The sequence below is a fragment of the Microtus oregoni genome, unplaced genomic scaffold, assembly GCF_018167655.1.
Source record: "Microtus oregoni isolate MIOR12 unplaced genomic scaffold, Mior012 000052F_001, whole genome shotgun sequence".
Classification (NCBI taxonomy): domain Eukaryota; kingdom Metazoa; phylum Chordata; class Mammalia; order Rodentia; family Cricetidae; genus Microtus; species Microtus oregoni.
The window spans coordinates 819,331-841,051 of record NW_024543813.1 but is presented as its reverse complement, the minus strand read 5'-3'; the positions used below and the strand labels follow the sequence as shown (position 1 = coordinate 841,051).

The window sequence follows — 21,721 nt, the reverse complement described above, 5'->3', positions numbered from 1 at the left end:
TGTACATACTTACATACTAGCATAATAAATGAAAAAAAAACAGTTCTGGCAAGGGATCACCATTGGATATGACAGGATTATGACTGTATATGATTCCTCATGTTCATCTACAAAGAGTCATTTAACCAAACCACTTCGATGACTCTTACAATTAGTCCCCAAAGTGTAATATGTAGAGAGAGAATTCAGTGACACACTGAAGGGAATTGAACTACACTGCCCAGATGTTAAAAGAAATACACAAGAGGCATACATTAACTAACACTTCCCTCTATTTTTACACTTCCTTGCTAGAACCCAAGTCTCCACTTAGCTTTGTTAGCACCTCATTCTCCTACTTTACTTATTTCACTCCTGAGGACTTCACTGCCAACCCAGTCTCTTTAGCTGCGTCCACTGCTGTCATGATTTATTCTTGGATTATATTATTATATACATATAAATAAAAGTTTTACATATTTATGAGGTATGAAATGACATGACAGCTTTTAATATGGTGTGGAAGTCAAAATCCACAAAGCCATCCTTCAGATCAAAAACTGGATTTCCTCACTGATAAGAACATTTTGAGATCCACTCTCCCAGGAACACTCAACATTAGCTCTACTCATGGAATAGTAAAAAAGGAAAATAAAGAAAGAAGAGGAAGAAAGTAAGGAAAGAGGGAAGGAAAGAAGGAAAAGGAGAATCAAATTGGTTTTTTCTATAGAATAGAGAAGAATTCATATCCTTTGATTAGCTTTTGTCCATACCCCTATTTCAGTTTGTATAAGCTACTAGTCCACTCTGTATTTCTATTAATTCAATTGTTTTGACTCCACATGAAGAGAAGAAATATGTAGTATCTATGTTTCTATGTTTAGCTTATTTTATTCAGCACCATGTTGTTTAATTACATTCAAGTTATTGTAAATGTATTAATTTCTTCTTTCATATATGTATGTATGTATGCAAGCATATGTTTAACAAGAAACATTTTCATTATTCTACTCTCTGGAGATAGTCCTTTAGTTTTGATTCCTTAGCTTGGCTACAGTGAATAACGCTGCACTATAAATATCACTTTGTCATACTGTCTTCAAATCTTTCGGGAAAACATGAAGAAAGGTAGGCAAAAATATACAGACAGGGTTATGCTGCTGGAGCACTTACCACTCCTTCAGCCAATAGCCAAAGAAATAGCAGCCCACTGGGTGTGGTCTATTGCTCTTTAAAAAAGAGCAGCAGCCCTCTGCTCCTTCACTTGCTTCAGGCTCTTGCTCCAGCAATTAGACTCCTTTCCTGGCTGTCAGTGTTCTGTAAGTTTTTCCCCTAAAATAAATACCCCCTTTGAATCCAAACTGGCATGAGATTGTTTCACGCATTAGGGTTAAATAAAAATGAAGACTCTCCCAAACAAAAAATAAGTAAGAGGTTAAAAAGACAACTTACAGACTAGTAGAATATTTTTAATCTATACACCTTATAAAGGATAGATAATAAAAACTATGAGGAACTCAAAGAACTCTTCAGGGAGAAAATGAATAATCTTATTAATAAATGGGTATAGTATCTAAATAAACCCTTCTCAAAAGAAGGCAGATAAAATGGCTAATGGATACATTAAAAACATCTCAGTATCACTGATCAGTATGAAGATGTAAATTAAATGAGATATAATGAGATAAACTCATACATACGCTAGAAAAACTATTTTTAACAATAAAAAGACAGCAAGTATTGATCAAGATGTAGATTAGAAGAAACCTTGTCAAAAGGTGGAACAGACTTAGGACAGGAGTCCCTGGAAACAACAACGCAGAAATGTTCTTGGTTTTCTGATCAGAAATGCCAGAAGACTTCCAGCTCTTTATCTTCCTAAAAGGCTACTTGTGAGGTTGGGACTGAGTCCCTAGGTCAGATAATAATCCCTTATGATGAATGGCTGTAGAATTATTCGTTCGGGAGATATTCAGGGTAAAAATGGATTCTACCCATTCTCCGATTTCAGCCCATCTCTTAGATGAATTGAGCGTTACCTCTTCAGAGGAAGGAATGATGGAGTAACAAGCATTAAAGACACACCAATTGAAGCTATTTTTTTCGGGTCAAGAGAATGAAATCTCTGGCCTGAGTGGATCTAACATTCCAGATTACGAAACACTTAAGAGTAAATCCTGTTGGACAAATCAAAGACATGGCTAAGGGATTACCTTCAGGAAGGGTGATTCCCAGAATGCCTTATTAAAGAGAAGGGAGACATATTCTTTCTTTTAATGAGACAACACACATTTCCTTCCCAGAATCCCAAGCTCTGTGCAGTCATTATAGAGTCATCATGAAGTTCTGTTCGGTCTGCCCATGGCTCAGAAAGATATATCCTTTCCTTTTTCTTATCTCAGTTTTTCTAAAAGATGTTAGCCAGAGCATAAGTTTGTTTTTGATGGTACTATGGGTTTTTTTTCCACTCTTTTTCTGCATGCCTCTTGCCTATCACGTGGTTCACCTCCATTCCTGTGTCACTCAAAGAGCATGGCTTTTTATCTTCTTCATTTTCCTTTTCCTTGCAGTTGCCAAGCTCTACAGCTTACTCACACTGGGATCTTTATTTTAAACTCAAATAAAAATCATTTTTCAAATTTAAATAAGTGAAAAATAAAATATAAATTAGTGCAATCATCATGGGAAACTGTTAAGCGTCTCCTGAATACAAACTAATAGCATTATTATATGATTCAGCAATCTACTTACTGGTATTTACCTGAAAGAATCACAATCATATATCATCAAAGAGATGCTTTCTTTTTAGTTTTGAATATTAGGCACTGGTAGGTGAGTATCAACATCCTAGAACTCATTCCTGAGAAATTTGAGGATCACATCATATGGTATCTGACACAAAGAAAGGCATCTCAAAGAGTGTTGCATGAACCCATGAATTAAGGCAGGAATGAATGAAAGATACAGAAATAACTCATAGGGTATGAATGCGAAAAGCATGGAGGACCAAACACATCACAGTATTGCTACCCTGGCTTCTCTACTGAGCACAAACATAAGTATATGGCATTGTTTTAGCTGCCATGTTCTAGAATGATTAAAAATGAAATAGGATATAACTAACAGACTAGCCCCAATTCGTGTCTTCCTGTCATTCCTTAGTTCCTTAGGGCAGATTTAGTATCTCTCTTGTCATGCTGTGCCTACTACACAGCATAATGTCTCACTTTGCAAAACACTCAATAAATATCTATTGACAAATACATCCATTCTGTTAATGGTGATTAGAAACACTCAGTCACTTGTTGCCTGGAATTAGGGCAAATGGCCCATTGAACTCAAAATTTCCAAATTTGTTAGATGAATAAGCTGTTTGTGATGATAAATATTTATTGAGTGCTTCTTTTTGCCAGACATTATGCTATGCTTGTGGTATCTCTTCAGTACAGCTCTACTGACAGGAAGGAAATAAAGGCTGCATGGTTTAATGTAGTCCTCATAGAGGAGGAGGCTAGCTAACATATCCATCGCTTTTCCCAAAGCAAAAACGCCACTGTAGGAAAAGGTTCTCAAACTATTCTCCTTCACTCTGGGAACGTTTTTTTCCTTCCTCAGCAAATATGCCGGGTATATTTAACCAATTACCCCCTAAGTGAACAGCTAGCCATGCATGCCAATTAAAGATTTACTGAATCAATTCATGCATCTTCTAACATGGATCCAAAATGCTACCTTCTTAGCGGAAAATCAAATGAGTACAGAGGAAATAATAGCCGAAGAAGAAAGAAGAAAGCAAAGTTTTTGGCTGCCAGCTTCTATAATCCCCACTTTTTGAAATACCCTTTGTTCCACTCTTGTTACATGAAAAGAGCCAGAGTTTATTCCCAGCCTGAGGCAGTCTGCTAGACAAATGTCCTCCCTGTATGAATGGCTTTTTTGAACCCACATTATCCCGTTGAGGGCTATGATTATTTTGAGCTTTGCTGTGCTGGATGTATCCCAGAAAAGGCTCCAGTAGAACAACCCTGTGAGCTCCACTGCTCTGCTGTGTTTTCCTCTAATGAACAATTTTAAATAGTGATTATATCCACATGTGTAATGGTCTATGCGTACATCCAAATTCACCTTGAATTGTATCCAATGACCACAAAGTGAACAACTTCCTAGTTTCTGTGTGTATGTGCATGTGTGTATATATATATGTAGGTATGTGTGTTTTAATCAATTGTGTCACCACAGAAACAATGACAAGTCTCTAGTAGACTTTGCCTAAGACATTTCCTGCCTGTGGAAGTCTGCAGTGAGTGGTCTGTACCTAGGCCAGAGAATGATGCTTGTGTTTATAGAGGATAGAAATTAGGGAGAAAGGGAAAGATGAAGAAAGATAAAGAGAGGAAAATAAACAGAACAACTCTAATATGCACATGTTGATCACCCCAATATCCCTGTGCCAATATATAGAGTAAACAAAAAGGATAGTGCTCCCCTTAGTGCACAGAATTTCTTTGATGCAAAATATGTATAAGAGCCTAGACTTTTACAGAAATAATTAAACATGTGAATTTTCCCACTAGAAGTGTCCAAGTGTAGAAAGACAGTTTTCTGTGGGTGCCACCCGAGAAGCACAACTGTTGCATGGTGATGTGGCCTACGGAATAATGAGCAAAGCCTATGTAAAGGCCCAGTGTTTTCATGAGATAAACTATGAGTTTGGAGTATTCCTCCACTTAAACAAGTATTGTAGGACAAATGATGTGTAGCCAACAGGTGTTCAAACACGGAACAATGGAGAAAAAAAACGTGTAACACAATATCAGAAGGGTGGGTTTGCATAATCCCTGCCTTCTTTGTATGATAATATTCAGTGTTGAGAATACCTAAAGAATGTACTCCATTGAACTAAGTCAGTAATCTACTCAGAGATTCTAGATAGTTCTATAGCTTTCTTGTGAATACTAACTCTCCAGCAGTAGATAAGATGCTGCTTAGCTCTTTCTCTTGTCCTGGGATTAAAAAGAGGAGTAAAGGTATCAGAGGAGCTGAGACTGCACAGTGCAGAAGAAAGACTAGATGTGGACATCATGCATGCTTTACTCCACATCCCCCTTAGGACGCTGATTAGCTGTGTGACAATGTAAAGAAGTTGTTATACATATCTACAATTCAGCTTCCACATCCTGCCCTCCAAGACTAATGAAGCCTATCTTTTGGGTGATTGAGAAGACTAGCAGAATTCAACCTGAAGTTATTGGCACAGAAATGATAGGTGACCATCTATCCCTAACTGAATTACAATATAGAACATCCTGTCAAGAACACATCAAAGAAATATTTGGTCCCTCTTTTCTCATGTTTCATAAAATGGACTATTTTGTATAATTTCAGTCATTTTGAAAATCACAAAGACCTCTAGGTGGACTGTGATAGAAGCAGTTTGGCAGGGCTTAAGTCTCTCCTCACTGTTTCATCACACCAGGTCTTAGGTCACCAGATGATTTTGTACGAAACAGGATTTTGAGGTAGAATGTCCACTGACTTAAGGTAATCACTAAGTGGTAAGTACCTGAGCAGTTTATCCCAGCACAGTCACTAAACAATAACTCTGAACACAGTAGAATAAAAAACACATTGACCAAGTTAAACTTGGAACTGTTCGGAGAATATATATCTTAAAATAGCAGGTCGCATAAACAGATATCTGCTAACACCTGGGTGGAAGTGAACATGTGACTTTCATGTGTTGAAGTGAGTGTGGATTTTGGCTGTGAGGCAAGACAAGGGTAAGTGCTGATAAAATACAGAATGTAAGGTCTCTTGTTCAACACATTCTCCTAGGCATTATTTAAGCTGCTTATTCTTAAGAACACTAAGAAATGCTGTGACATATAACAAATGAATTCCAGAATTCATACCATTTAGAATACTCAGAATGACTTGTAAACAAGGATGCAATTAAAGCCTCCCAATCCCATCAGAATCAGTTTTCAAATACATGCTGCTGTGATAATTTTAGGCCACAGTGGCTGATTATGTCTTGTGTTAAGAAGGCAATGGCTCAATGATGACAGCCTCTGGAATAGCTCAGGGACTGACACCTGGGGTTACAAGTAGCTTGAGTTGAGCTTAATTTACCATTTTGTTCCAGAGTTATAGTAAAGAACTAGAAGTAATTTTACTGCATCTCCAAACATCCTTTGTCACTTCTCCATCTTATACTCTAAGTACATTCACACATGGGTCAGGAAAAAACTCTTCTGCCCACATCTAGGAGCTCCATTAACTACACTTTGAAAAAAAGAATGTGCTACAATTGCTTGTAAGAAAGAATGATGGTCACAAGGTGGCAGATTTCTACACTCCTATGGAAAAGCCTGGTTAGTTTTATAAAAACACACGGATAATAGAGGAAAAACACAAGAAAACATTTAAACTTTGAAAGTGTGTGTGTGTGTTAGAAACTATGGATTTCTTCCATGTCTTCATCTTCTAAAGATCAACATAAAAGCTGCCTGTCCAACTGTGACCTCTAATCACAGGGCACTTCCTGAATAGGCTCATGTAAATGACATTGATGTGGGATTCCTCTCTGTATACTGTGAATACCATTGGTTAATAAAGAAACTGCCTTGGTCTGTTGATAGAGCAAAACTTAGCTAGATGAGGAAAACTAAACAGCATGCTGAGAGAAAAGAGGCAGAGTCAGGAGAAACCATGGAGCCGCCGGCAGAGGCAGACATACCAGAACCTTGCCGGTAGGCCATGAGCCTTGTGGTAAAATATAAAATAATGGAGATAGGTTAAATTAATATGTAATAGAAGCTAGAGCTAATGGGCCAAGCAATGATTTAATTAATGCAGTTTCTGTGTGGTTATGTCAGGGCCGAGCAGCCAGGAACCAACAAGTGGCCTCCTCCAACAAATTGGTGCCAATATGGTTGAATAAAATTCACTTAAAACCTGAGAATGCTTACAAAGGAATCCTAGACACAAAAGAACAGAGTTAAGCATGATCTGGTAGCAGCATTTCCTTCGGTGGGCTCTGTTTGCTAGAAGGAAGAAGTGACATGGCTCCTGTAAGGGAGGTTTTCCTGACTCAGTGTTACCAGAAAAAAAAGCTGCGCCATTTTTGAAATGCCAGCTTTCTGGGCTGTAGCTGCCAGTGCAACCCCTGGCTCTTTCAGAAGGCCTAGCATTTATATGGAGTTTGTGAGCAACGTGCTGCAACTTGCATCATGGCAACTTAGACCTGCCATGTATCTAAAAATGGGGCAATGTACATGACTATCAGAGGCAGCAAACAGCTCCACCATGTTGGACTTGGTAAGGCAAGCAGCACGTTCCACATATACTCTAGCAATGCCACAGCTTAGAGTCTTAAGTGCTTAGCATTTTAAGAAGCACTTCTGGTCAGAAAATAATTGCAGATACACATAAAGACAAATTCTGATGGAAAAGATCACTAAATGGGTAACAGTGTTGGTTAAAGGTACTTAGGCTTTGGATAGAGAAGAACAGGAGTATAGAGAGTCGGAAAAGAAGAAAATGGTTATATATATACATATATATATATATCTCAAAGTCTTTAAAAAGACAGAATACAGATAGTCATAGATTAAAGGAGTAAAGATAATAAATATTAAAAAGTAATAGAGTAAAAATAAGTCATGTAAAGGTGGACAATTCACAGAGAGTCTGGATTATGTATATCATTATGTTTTCTTTGAAGTTTTTGACTGTGAAGGAGCTAAGTAACTAACATATATATTAAACGGTATTTTGTCATCAAAATGTGTCTTCAATATGTTGCTTTGGAAAAAAAGGTTTTTCTTTTGTTTCCACAGAATATGAGGACCTGTGTGGATTAATGTGGCTTGATGAACAAAGGCTCCCCAAAGGTCACCTTGAATACCCCCCAAAATTACTTTGCCCAACAAATAGCAGGAAGCAGTCTAGAGAGAACTACACATATATTCCCAAATATTGTCTATAAATGTTTGTTTACATTTAAAGCAGAATATGCTATAGATATTTGCATTGGTATGGATCTTTGTTAACTGATAAAAATTTAAGGTCAAATTTGTTATATATTTCTGCTCTTGATTAAGGTATTGTATTTGTAAGAAATATAGGTTAATAGATAATCATCTATAATAGTCAAGTGTGTAGTCATGTTAATTAGGTTTTCCAGATATATATATATATATATATATATATATATATATATATGTGTGTGTGTGTGTGTGTGTGTGTGTGTGTGTGTGTGTGTGTGTGTCTTTCAGTTAAATAGGTATTCTTCAAATTTTCCAGAGACCTTCAAAATATGGCATTTAAAATGTTTTAAGAACTTAGGACTTATCAAGACAATGAGACACATCTGATCTGGCAGTACCAATTTACTTCAAGAGAAAGATGTGCATCAAAGAGGCTCCTTATGGAGTTCGTTAGCCATTTGGGTAAGAAATTGCTCTTGCCTGGACTTCTTGATGAACTGGACATGCAGGACCTGCAGAGAAATGACTGCTGAAATTGTCTAAAGGTGAGATGATCCTTTTGGGTTCCTGCTGTGTGAAAGAGTCTGCCAGACATTCTGCAGGGCACAGAAGATAGTGACTGACAAACTGTTAATATAGGTGAAACTGTCTTTGAAATTTCCTGCTTCATGGAAAAATCTGCCAGATACTATGGGCTAGTAGGATGAAGATGGATTTCCCAATGGTACAAAGGAACTTTGGGTGACTGTCCAGGTAGAGTGATGTCTCTGTCATTTCTAGAGTTTTAGAAGTTTCTTACAATGCACTTCCTGTTTACTTAGGCAATATTATATGCTTCTGGATTCTTTTATGGAGTTGAAGAATTTATAGTTATAGTTTTTCTTAGTTATACTAAAATATATAGTAGATATAAATATTGTAACTGTAATTCTTGCTTGATACCTGTTTTGTTATATGTAATTTTACTATGTTAATGTTAAAACCTTCCTTCTTATTTAAACAGAAAAGGGGAGGTGATGTGGGATTCACCCTCTGTATGCTGTGAATACCATTGGTTAATAAAGAAACTGCTTTGGCATGTTGATAGAGCAGAACTTAGATAGGCAGGAAAAACTAAATGGCATGCTGGGAGAAAAGAGGCAGAATCAGGAGAAGCCATGGAGCCCCACCAGAGTCAACTTTACCTGGTAAGCCACTGTCATGTTACAATACACAACACAATTAATGGAGATGGGTTAAATTAATATGTAAGAGTTAGCCAATAAGAAGCTATGGTTAATGGGACAAGCAGTGTTTTAAATAATATAATTTCTATGTGATTATTTTTGGGCTGATCAGCTGGGAACAAACAAGTGGCCTCTCCTACAACATGACATGATAAAATTTCTGCATTGGTGGCTGCTGCTAAACACCAGGTTTTCTGACAAGGTGATTTTTTTTTCCTATTTTTTCTAGTACACTGATTCCAACTCTGTTAGAACATTGCAGTCACCTTGGGAGCCATCCTCTTAAGCAGGTCCACCACAAGAATTCCTGCATCATTGTTGCTGGTAGGTTGGTTTGAGTCTGATGCTAAAACCAAGCATCAATATTACCTAAAAGGTCCTCAGATGACTCCACTGTGAAGATAACATGGAGATCTGCTATGCTAATGCGGTCAGTATGCCAAGACATTCCTCAGCTCTAAGGATGGCCTGTGAACTATGACACCAAACACATTTTTATCTCATTCAGTTGATAGCCTTTTGCATAGGAAGACAGAAATACTTTCTTGACTAAGGGATTATTTCTTGTCTTATACAATCTCCTTATCTAGTCCTGCACAGAAACAAGCAGTTACATTCAAGGACTGATCCATAGACAGCACTTGGAGTTGTGTCTGGTAGGTGGGAGCCTAAGAGGAAAGGGTCAGCAACAATTATTTTTCAAATGGGCTTCTTATCAAAGTCTTGGTCTGATGGGAAAGCACTGCTTAGTGGAACAAGTGGAACTTTTCTCAGGGTGAGTTTTGTGGGATGTTAATAGAGATAAGGAATAAGACAGTTGCAGTAGCTACAAGATGACTTTCAATATATAATTGAATTAAGTAAGATTCATAATCAGCAACACTTGTCCAAACCTTGAATGGAGCTAGTATAATCATCACTCTCTAGTAGTGGTAGGTAATTTATCAAACATATTTTGCTATAGAATTCATCTTTATATGATAGTATCTGACACAATCAATGGCTTAAGAAACATAATTGGAAAGCATTGATCTGATTAACAAAATAAGCATGTGGTCATCTAAAACAAAATAATGAGTGCTTGGATGATGCTTCATTGTTAGGATGATCTGCCTATTATGCACATGGCCCAGGATGCCATGCCCTAGCATTGCAAGTAATAAAATACAGGGTAAGCATCAGATCAGAGGCATCAGATCAGAGGCAGCAGCACATTTTAGTAATATTTCTTCAATAAAGGAAAACTTCTGCACATTATAGTTTACTTTAATTGGGGACATCAGCAAAATGTCATTCAGGCTTTTATGGGCATGGGACATGATTGAGCTGGGCCCTAACAAGCTGGGTCAGAAGGACATATTTTCTTAAGTGGCTTATCAACTGACTATGAAGAAAAAGAGTTGCTGAGATACCATAGCCAAGAGAATATTGGCATCACAATCCCTGATATGATGGTTTTGAATGGGATAGTATCAATATGATTGAATGGTTTACTTTTTTTTCATATATGATAATTTGATTTTGACTTTGGCCATTTTATTTTAGTCAAAATCACTACCATACACCATCATTCACTCAATAAAACTTCAGTGCACTTTCCCATAACAGCCATATTAAACATAAATATATTAAATGAATCATCAGAGTTAGATTTATCTAGCAGAAATCTCTAATCCTAATATTAACTAAGAAAACCTCAACAAGAGAAAAAATTGCCACTACAATGGAAACACATAAAACTAAATGTGTTAGGAGGTCTTGTGCTTTAAGAAGAGTATCATATTTTCAAAGAAAATAATGTTTATTGGTTTATACTGTACAAGTTAGCCTGGAGATGGAACTGGGATGTATATGTTCAATAAGAGAATAATAATAAATTCCCATTGTGTGCTGAAATTGAATTATTAGTTGCTAAGTATACTTCCTTGATTAGATCATGAGTTTTTTCAAAGAGAAAAGTGATGCCCAAATTCTGACTTAATTTCATATAGGGTGAAGAAATAGGCAGGAATGGAGACTATGTTTCAAGTCCATAGATTGTTTCCTACTGTTATTAGGAAACAAGCTCTCTTCTAGGAAATACTTGACATGCAACCAAAAGAAACACACCTGGATACATGGTGGGGAAATGTTATGGTTAATCATTGCTGATCAGCATGGTCTTCTTATTTCTGAATTTTATGCTAACCAATATCTTTATCATTTCTGACAGACAACAATTAAGCTGCCATTTGCGTCAATGAGTGTAGAAGATTTTCTGGTGTCCTCTACTTATTCTTGAGATCATAAAGCAAAGGCAGGAAGACCTAAGTCATATTTGCTCTGCAATAAAAAGATTAAGCATGAACTCATTATATTCATATCATCTAAACATACCCTTCTAGTTTTTTTTTAATAGAAAAGGAATTTCTTCTCAATTGTCATCCTCAAGGGAACACACAGATATATCTATCATTCCTAAAAGACCTTTATGACCTTTTCAGGTATCCAGTATCAGAGGTGGTTACTCAAGTAATTTAGCAACAAAGAGGTTTAATAACAGTGGCTTAGTTTTATCAAATTGTGTAGTAATTCAAATCAACACTGAACTTGTTTCCCAAAAGTTAAATTGGTATTAAAATGAAAAAGTCACAAGAGCAAATAATAAAATTGCTTTTTAAAAAATGAGAAAAAGAAAACCCTACATTTTCCTAGCCATACTGCTTTATAGTCTCCTATCTTTTCCTCTCTCATATTAGCTAAGTAAGACTGATGCTCATGGTCCCATGTGCTTGCTATGAGGTGAAGACAGCAAGGATTGAAGTCAGAATAACACCATTGTTGTGGTTATAAACACAATCTCCTAAGCACTTAGCAGAAAACTTTGTTTGAACTTTGCTGGTGCAAGGTATTGTATATTATCACCCAGTTCTAGGACATATTTTATTCCTCAAATGATACTTGCAGGAATAAAAGCATTAGAGATGTGCCCAGGGATAAAAATGTGTGTGTATACATACCCACATTCACCATTAATACAAAACAGTATACAGGCCAGAATTCAAGTTTCAGATTACAAGATGTTCATAGATCACTGAGGTTGATGCTATTTTTATATCACATTAACTTCAAAAATTACTATTATAATAAAAATTTTCACTTGTAAAACCAAACACTAGAAATTTACTAGCTATCTCTCTGGATCTTAAAGACTACCTACCTACTTTCAAGCTTGGATATCTTGGCTGTGACTCTCTTTTTAGCAATCTTTAAACATTAAGAAAAGCCCAATGAGTAGCATTTAGGAAATAGAAGCTATGCTGAAAATAGATTGGCTTCCAGAAGTTGTACTAAATCAGTGGTTTCATTTTGGCACCCATGGTATAGGAAAAGAAAGTGAATAAAGGAACAAAGCTCTGAAGATTATGCTTTCTCTTGCCAAAGGCTCCTGGAACCACAAGAAAAATATGTTGGTAATGATCTCCACTCTCCATGCAACAGCTTTCTTCTAACAAAGAACATTGCTGGTATTGAGCCAAATCAGACTCTCAGATATTCATATGGTCTTCTTCAGCCAAATTCCAGTTTATGTATAAGTGCTCAATTATATCATAAGTGGATGATATAGAAATGATCACATCATATAAATTCAGAAGAATTTGGATGAGATTTAAAATTTTGTTTTGAAATTGGCTGTTCATTAATATAAACTTACTTTTAGCAAACTATAATTGGCTTTAGTGTGTCAAAAAAAGCAACAAAATAGTGAGATATTTCTAAGAACTTTTTGCATTGATTCTGAAGGTCTTGAACATAATCCAAAAATGTCTTTGAAAGATAGATGACTGTGAACAATATTAACTATGCTATTTTAATCATCTCAAGTGGTCATAAACAATGGAAATAGCCTGGCTCTTCATAACCATTGACAGCCAAAAGAAGCACCAAAACTTTATAAAAGAAAAAACACAAAAATATAAACAAGTTGACTTTGTCAATTAATTAAAAGAAAAGCAGCTTTTACATAATATACACAGATGTTTTGCTATTATTCAAACTTTTGTTTTTTCAAGTCTTAGTGATTTTTTTTCATTTTTCAATTGATGGTTTCCAATATTATATGAATATCCAAACAATGGAAAGATTGATTATTATTTGTTCCTACTTTGAAATTATAGGAATCCACATCTAATATCAGTTATAGTCTGATACTACAATACAGTGACTATGAAAGGGAACACATCATTACGATGAATCATATGACAGTAAAATATTTCCATGTAGCCATATAACTTATCACCAATATCCGTTTAAAATATGGAAGCAGCATTTTATTTCTAGTAAATATTGCAAAATGTTACAGCTTTGAGACAGAACTAGAAACGATACCATTGAAAAATCAGTCTTGCAAAAATCTTCCAGGTTGCCAAACTGGCCACTGAACCCTTCCAAATCAATAGACATTTCACCTCCTGGAAATGACAAACTCCCATTTCCTACATGAAAATAAGCATGTTATTCCAAGGTCTGTACACAACACATTTGGTATGCCGCCATCTAAGATACTTGGCCTGCTATGGATCTGTATAGGGACAAAAGGTTTTAATTAATTTGTCTATGTTCACCAATAGCACAGGAATCCTTCCTTGTTTGAATGGATAAAGTATGACTGAAAATAGTGTTACAATATCTCCAAAGAAAGCTTCTGATGAATCTAATGCTATTTCTAAATGATTATTAGGAATAAGAAAGGAAGTTTTAGTTCTGGTATGTCAAAGTATCTGCCAGGAGGACAACCAATCATCTGAAAGAAGACGACATCTCTCTTCAAAACATTACAGGCATGAAGATAACAGTAATATTCAACATATTGCCAACCGTTGAATTTATGGATTTGAAATGAAAGATTGAAAACTGTGCATCCATTGTAGAGAGTCTGATGGCTACTCATTTTTAATAATTTATATCTAAAAACATTTATGACAGTATTCACAATGCACTCCAGACAGTGCTTGAAAATGAACAAATTCTGCCAAAGTTATGCAATAATGGCCTTACATTTACTAGACTGTTTACTTAATCTAAAATCTAAACTTGTCAAGAAAAATTTAAAGTTTCTAACCAAAGGCTTTACTGAACTTAACCAGTAATTTTTAAACAACATTTTTATTATGCAAACCAAAATATTCAGTTTGCTTACCAGCATAATATATATATATGTATATTTATGTGTGTGTACATATATATATATATACATAGATACATAAAGAGTATGAGAGAAAAGAAAGCAGAACATACTGGATTGTACTGTATATAATAAAATAATTATCATTGATGAAAATTCTTGTTTCGGCAACATTAAAAATCAAGCTAAATTTTTCTCAACTAAAGCACGCTGAGATGGATCTTACCCATTGTAAAAGGTCACCATTAATACTTGTAGGAGATTACTTATCGACATTAGGTCTCAGCCACAGTCGATGGTTTAGATTAGCAAAACTATTGGTAGGAAATAAGTGCAAGTGTTTTATTCCACTACCAAAATAGACCTGAGCCTAGATAGAGACTTCTAATTTTCTGCCTATGAGCACTTAAAATCCTGTTTGGAAGAAAGAGAAAGGGACATTTTGAGGTGACACATTTCACTTTGAAAACTACGAACTGGAGCTCACTGTATGTCATCCTCTTACATACCAAACTTTAAACGAAACCAGGTGTCCTTGTTTTCCACATGAGAAACATGGGTGTAACGAGGTTTCTTATGAAGCTGCAAAAGAGTAACTTGATATAGGAACAAAGTCACTTACAGGATATATGAAGACATTATGCAAAAAGTATACTCCAACTGCCATTGAGATGACTGCTGTCACATCCAATGTTGTACACTAGAAAGCTCCATCAATCATGAATGACCAGAAGATAATTTCTTACTGTAAAAGAGCCCCTCACATGAATATGCAATATGCGAAGGTCATTTTAAAAGTGGAAATTCACATTTGACAACAATAAAATCACCTCATTGCATTTGTATTGTGTAAAATCGTCCTGTTTGATACATGCAAAAATGTTGGAAAGTGGATAAATATGCATTCTAGCCAGAATAGTTACGTTAGAGATAGATTTGTGACATGGAGTGGAAAGAACACCATATCAATCTGAGTTTAAGTAAGTAACAAGTTGAGTTCTCCAAACCTGTATTGAGCTGGAAAAAAAAAAAGGATAAAAACACCTCATTGTTTCCGCGAGACATGCATCTTACTGTGGCAAAGCGCAAGTGGACGTGCATTAATTAGGGAGTCTGGTACTGCTTTAGCAAACTAAGTTGATCATGAACATTCTTCCAAAGCAATGCAGAAGCTTTATGGGGTGGAGAAGAGAAAGAAAATTTTGAAACAGTCTTCTCATTATTTCCTTTTAGAAGTGTCATTCCTCAGCTGGCTGCTGCTTCAGGAATGCAAGGCAATGGGAACAGATTTGGGCAGGTGTTGGTTACAGGAGCAAGCAACTTTGGCAGCCAAAATGATATAGTGTCATGACATCAACGGAAAATGTTTTAGCTGCAAGAAGCAGGATGCTGCACGCTGTGCGGAGATGACTGTGTTTTACAGTGTCCCAACTGACACTGCATAACACAGTCACCAGTGAGCCAGGGTCTCCTACAGCTGTCATAGGGACTGAACAACACACAGCACACCACACGGCAATGCACAATCCAAAACGAGGAGAGAGAGAGAGAGAGAGAGAGAGAGAGAGAGAGAGAGAGAGAGAGAGAGAGAGAGAGAGGATAAAACAAGTAAAACATGTGTCTGTCTTGCACAAACCTTCGGGTTCTGTGTTTTCTTTGTGGTGCACTTGCTTCAGCGGGCAGCAGAAGATTTCGTGACACTTAGCACGAAAGGGGGACTCTTTTTTCTTTAATTCCGCGGATTGGATGGAATCTTGCCGTAACATTATGTATTCCTGTGTGCCAGGGGGGGCGTCATCCAGAACTGTGGTCACCACATAACAAAATGAACTCAAGTTAGAGTTTCATGAAAGCAGCGAACATCTTCAATCAAACCTCCTCCCAGGGAAGACTAACAAAGCAACATTTTTATACAAAGTTTTAACAACTTGGCAATTTTATTTTAAGGAGTCTGAAAAAATCCTGAGAAAAGCTAACTACTAGATAATCTATACCTGCTTTGTGAATACAATAAAATTTAATAGCATCAAATTGTACCCATAGTATAATATTTTTATGTTGACAAGAATGTTGTATTTAAAGAAACACCACAGAGACCCCACATTTCAACTTAAGAGGCTATATAACCATTTAAAGATGAAATGTCACAAGGTCCACCAACAATCAGTTATGTTTCGCTTCTCAATCTGAACCTAACAAGAGTTTGACTTCCAAGTTGCTCTCTATGCTTTGACTTCCAAAAAGGACCCAAGTCCTTGTAAATGTCCTTCAGAAGTTCAAAGCCATTTACTGAAGATGAGAGCTTTCTACTGAGTGCCCCCAAATTAACAGTGGATCAAAGACCTACCTGACTGAATTGTACAAGAATAGGGCCAGGTTTACAAATTTGGGGCTTAGATGCTCACTAGGCTCTTGTGAGCTCTGTTTTTCTTCTTAGGCTCACTGTGTGTTTAAGCAGGGTTCTGTCTCCTTACTGTATTTTCCTGGAAAAGCTGGATGTGTGCCTTTATAAGGTCCACAGCTACTTTCTTTAGTTTGAAAACCACCCACTGAAGTGGGTGCAAATTTGATTTGCATTTGCAGAAACAGGGAACTGACCCAAGAATGGAGTTTTTCTTTCACACCCTTCCCCAATGAGGCCATTACATTTCTCTGGGAGTGAGTCAGTGCCTCCGAAGCTGTGATTAATGGCATGCTGACTCATTTTACTCCCCCAAATGCAGATACTTAACATGCATTTAGAAGGACTGATGGCTACCACCAGCCCATTTCTTACAGAGAAAAATGCCTGTGGTGTGCAAAATAAACAACTTATGGCTGAATTTAGATGATATCCAAAGGTTGTTTTTGGCAAAGAATTCAAAATTCATTGGCTGGGGTCTCAGTGGCCTTAAAGAACTTTCTTTCTTGTAGGAGGCAAATGGTATGGAAAACAACACAAGAAAAAAATTCCCATTTAGGATTTAGAAAAAGTTCTTGATAGATAGCACACCCGAACCTGTATATAGAAATATTATTAAATTATGTAAGAAGCTAGTGAATATTTTAGTCCAATTTTCCTCTAGCATTCAGCAGCAGTAATCAAAAACATTGTATAGACACGCCATCTCAGCTTTTCCTGGCAGGGAGTTCCCATCATCTACTAGCAGTGTTACTATGACTTCTAAGAATCTTGTTGGTGAGTTCACATGCTTGCTAGCAACAGCTACTATTCAACACATTTGCAACCATTTCCTGCCATGAGGAGATAGTCATGATAATAGATACACATCTCAAATTCCAGTATCACAGCTGAAGAAACATTCTGGTTTTACCCTGCAAAATATTAAAATAAAATTCTCCAAATCTGAACTCTTAAAAATACACTGCCATTGTGTAGAAACCAAGAAACCCATTTTTAGGATCTGCTATATAGAAAACATTTTTTTTAAGATTAAGGGGTAATTGGGGCTAAAAAAGGAAAGCTATAACTTTCAGATAATGCATAAGGAGAGTGTGTTACTAGGGACTGCACACTGAATATCAGTAAATTGTCTTCCATTTTCATTGTTCGATACCAACAATGATGTCACAAGTGGGCATTTCTGGAGATTAATGGTGGACTGAAGCTAACAGTGTTTGGCTGACTCTCCAGCCATCAGTTTTTCCCAGCTGCTCATTAATTCCCAGAAAATGTCATACACTGCCATCATTATTGTTTAATTAGATAAAACTGATTATCTATAACATGTCACACAATTCTAGCAGAATCAACCTGCTGACTGATCCAAGAGCGAACCAGCCCTTCATCATGGTGCGGAAAGCAAGAAGGTCACCAAAGTGCAGGCTAATTGCTTTCCACAAAATTCCCCCTCTCTCCAGTTCTTTCCTCAAATTGGATTTAGCAAGTGCAAAAGGTGCCAAGATGAGAGCATTTAAGGAGCCATCTGAGTAATAACCAAAGGCACAGAACATTTCCTTGGAAATCCTGAACATCTGGGACTTAATGGCTTTGTTCTGGGTCTCAGGCTGTCTTTACTCAGCGCCTCAAACATCACTCAACTTAGGCAAAATAGAAAAAAAAAGATAGTTACTCTAACAGTATCTTGGTGCTCTGTTGACCAGGAGTTAGAAATAATCTGGATTTTTCTTATCAGATATCATTGGAAAAGCAATACTTCAGTTGAGTCTATAAAACCCTGGAACTTGGAGATATTTTCAATAAAAAAATAGAATTGTAATACAGATTTCATTTGTTTACTTCCTCAAATGGGAGAGTGGCTGTGCCGTTGACAGGAGCAGAAGATTAAGACTTCCCACAGGACTAAGAACTAACTGTTGCATATCCAACAATAGATCCATCCAAACATGGAGTTATATTACAATTTGATTTAGACAAAGTTTTCCATCATTTCAAAGGTTTAGCTTGATCTCTGTTTTCTTTCTTTTTCTTTCTTTCTTTCTTTTTCTTTTTTTTTTTTTTTTGGAACGGTTACCAAAGAATAAGTTCCTGTGCAAAAATGCAAACGATATAGCTGGTGCCCCAGCCTTGATAAAAAAAACCCTCCATGCAAGAGTTCACATTCCCTCAGGAGCAGTCCAGAGTTGGAGAAGAGAAGTGCACACACACAAATCCACACATTCCCAGACAGACACTGACTGGTGGCATACTCGGACACGGAGGTAAGAAGAGTGAAAGAAGAATAAGTGATTGTAGTAATGAAAATGATTGGTTGTTATGAGCACACTATAGAAGAGTTAGTTACCCTTGCAAGACATAAAGCGATTGACAACTCTTGAGTGGGCCAGACTAGACCTAGCTTTGTTTTCTCAGTAGCAGCAGTGGGCTAAATAACACTATAAAATCCCTACTCTTCTCTAGCCATCTCAGCTATTACCAAGATCAAGGACAGGCACAAAGGGCAAGGAGCAGTCAGTCACAGTAAGAGAAAAACTACTTATAGAGACTAAGTCAAGATAACCTTTCAGAAATACTCTCATTTCAAACTAGAGCTAAAGTACCAATCTTTAATAAAATGTAATCATATCTGGTAAAACTTCCAATGGATTTAACCTTTAAATGTATTTTAATAAAAGAAGTTAATAATGTATCTTCCACATGGATAGGGAAGTCAATTTCTTAGCTTATGAAAATGGCACCGATTGCTACAGCATTGACCTCAAAGAACAGCTGCCCAAGTATCAGCAAGACGACAAACACTACAATAAAATCCACACGATCAAGGACTGGAAAAAAATCTAGCTTAGAAGCCAGGATCCACAAGTGTCAGCCTCCAGGCCCAAACAGTAAGTCCTTCATAAAATCATCCTTATCCAACACTGAGGACCATCATGCTTCTTACTTCCAAAGAATCCGACTGGCTCCATGAAATTTTCTGTCTTTATTAAATACATAAAAAAAAACAGAAAGAGCCTAAGAGACTAGACAATACCATACAAGGGACTTGCCCCCTTACCAGACCCCTATAATTCTCAGTATTTTCTGCCATCAAAAAGAATCAGTCAATAATCCCTTGATTATTTAGTGATGTGATTTTTCTGCTTTTGAATGTACACAAGCATGAGTCTTCTCTGCTTTTGAATCTTCCCAAACACGACTCAACACAATTAACGATACACAATGTTAAAGCCTAGCAAATTGGAAATCACTGGGGCAAGGGGAATGAACCCACCAAAGGGACTTCCAATCAAAGTTAGCGGATATTTATTAGTGAATCCAAGAAGCAAAGGATTTCAAGCCCTTATGAAACTCAAAAATAAGGCAAAATCCAGAGAGTACCAAATATTCTCACATAATCAGAAAGACAGGGAGGAGAAAATGGACTAATTACCACAATTAGTCTTCCATGTCTCTGAACACCTGTCATGTTGAAAAGCACAAATAGCCACACGATGCTTTAGCTCGACACCTCCAGTTTGCCTCCCAGCTAACTATCTATCTGGACATGATGCTTAGCTTTATTGCCGCAGCAGATACTGTCAAGGTGGTAGATTCAAATGTTTAGGAGATGAGAAGATTTAGTGAGTGAAAGGGCTTAGTGCTAACACTTATTTTATTTGATGAAGGTAGAAACAACCTTTTTGTTATTTTGAAATTTTCAGTAATAGTTCCCTTTCTGATTTTCTCCATTTCCCAGCCAAAAACTAGTGTGTTTCGCTCTCTCCCATCTTCAGGTTATTTTGCTTTCTTCGTGATGAAATGAAATGCAAACCCACTACTACCATACTTGGTCCCTATCTTCTCATTTACAACACATGCCTACCTGTGTACTAACAGGACATTCCACTAGTCCCTGGACTATACTGGGTTTTGCTGCCTTAGGCCCTATTCTTTCTGTTCTTTCTGATTGCCTTTCTGTGTACCCCAGGGACCTACCAAAATGCAATACCTCAGAAATCTTTCTTTCTTTCTTTCTTTCTTTCTTTCTTTCTTTCTTTCTTTCATTCATTCATTTTTTAGCAACCTTAGGTAAGTCTGAAAAGAACTGTAATTATTTTATCTATATATTGATTGATTTTTTTTCTGGGTTTTACTCACAGAACACAAGCTCCATGGATAAAAGACATTGTGTCTCATGAGGATTCCAGAACGTGGCTCTAGTCACAACATACTTAAACATTTCTTATTAATCAAATGAAGGATTCTTTTTCCTTTAGCCATCCATCAATACTAAGGCAAATGGTCAAGTCACTCTTCCAACTTCTAATTTCCATGTGACTTTGGAGAAATCTTGTGATATTTTGAGGACAGCTTTTGTCGTATCATAGGACTTTGCTGAAATGTGAGCTGGATACTTACATAAAGATATCTGCCTTTACTTTATAACTTAATAGAAGCTCTCAGCGGGGGACAATAATTGCGTCTTCGTCTCTTTTGGGGTTGTCTTTGTTATATTTCTATTGCCATGACAAAAGAGCATGACCAAAGAAACTTATAAATGAAACAAGTTAATTTGAAGGTTCAGTTAGTTCCAGAGGGTTAGAGTCTATGACCATCATGGTTGGTAACACAGAAGCCTGCAGCCAGGCATGGCATGGGAGCAGTAACTGAGAGTTTACATCTGAGCCACAACTATGATGCTGAAAGAGAACTAACTGATGATGGCATGGGTTTTTTTTTTCTTCAAAGCCCACTGTTACCAACACATACCTATCCAAAAAGAACACAATGTTCTAATACTTCCCAAACAGCTACAAAAAAAAAAAAAGAACTGAAACACATAAGTCTACTGGGGCCATTCTCAGTCAAACCCCACAGGGATCATCTTTATATTACTTATGGACTATACCACTTTACACAGTTTTCTACATACAAAGACTATGCCTAGGGATAGTCATGCCTACCTTTCCACACCTTAGAC

At 36.7% G+C, this 21,721-nt stretch overlaps 1 protein-coding gene across 1 annotated transcript in view; it reads right to left on the bottom strand.

Annotated features, from left to right (window-relative positions):
• Positions 1 to 21,721, bottom strand: part of Fgf13 (fibroblast growth factor 13) — a 504,366-nt gene that overhangs the window by 205,595 nt on the left and 277,050 nt on the right. The window contains exon 3 of the mRNA XM_041637239.1: positions 15,997 to 16,164. Within this exon, the coding sequence (XP_041493173.1) occupies positions 15,997 to 16,164 (168 nt within the window). The remainder of the gene's footprint in view (positions 1 to 15,996; positions 16,165 to 21,721) is intronic.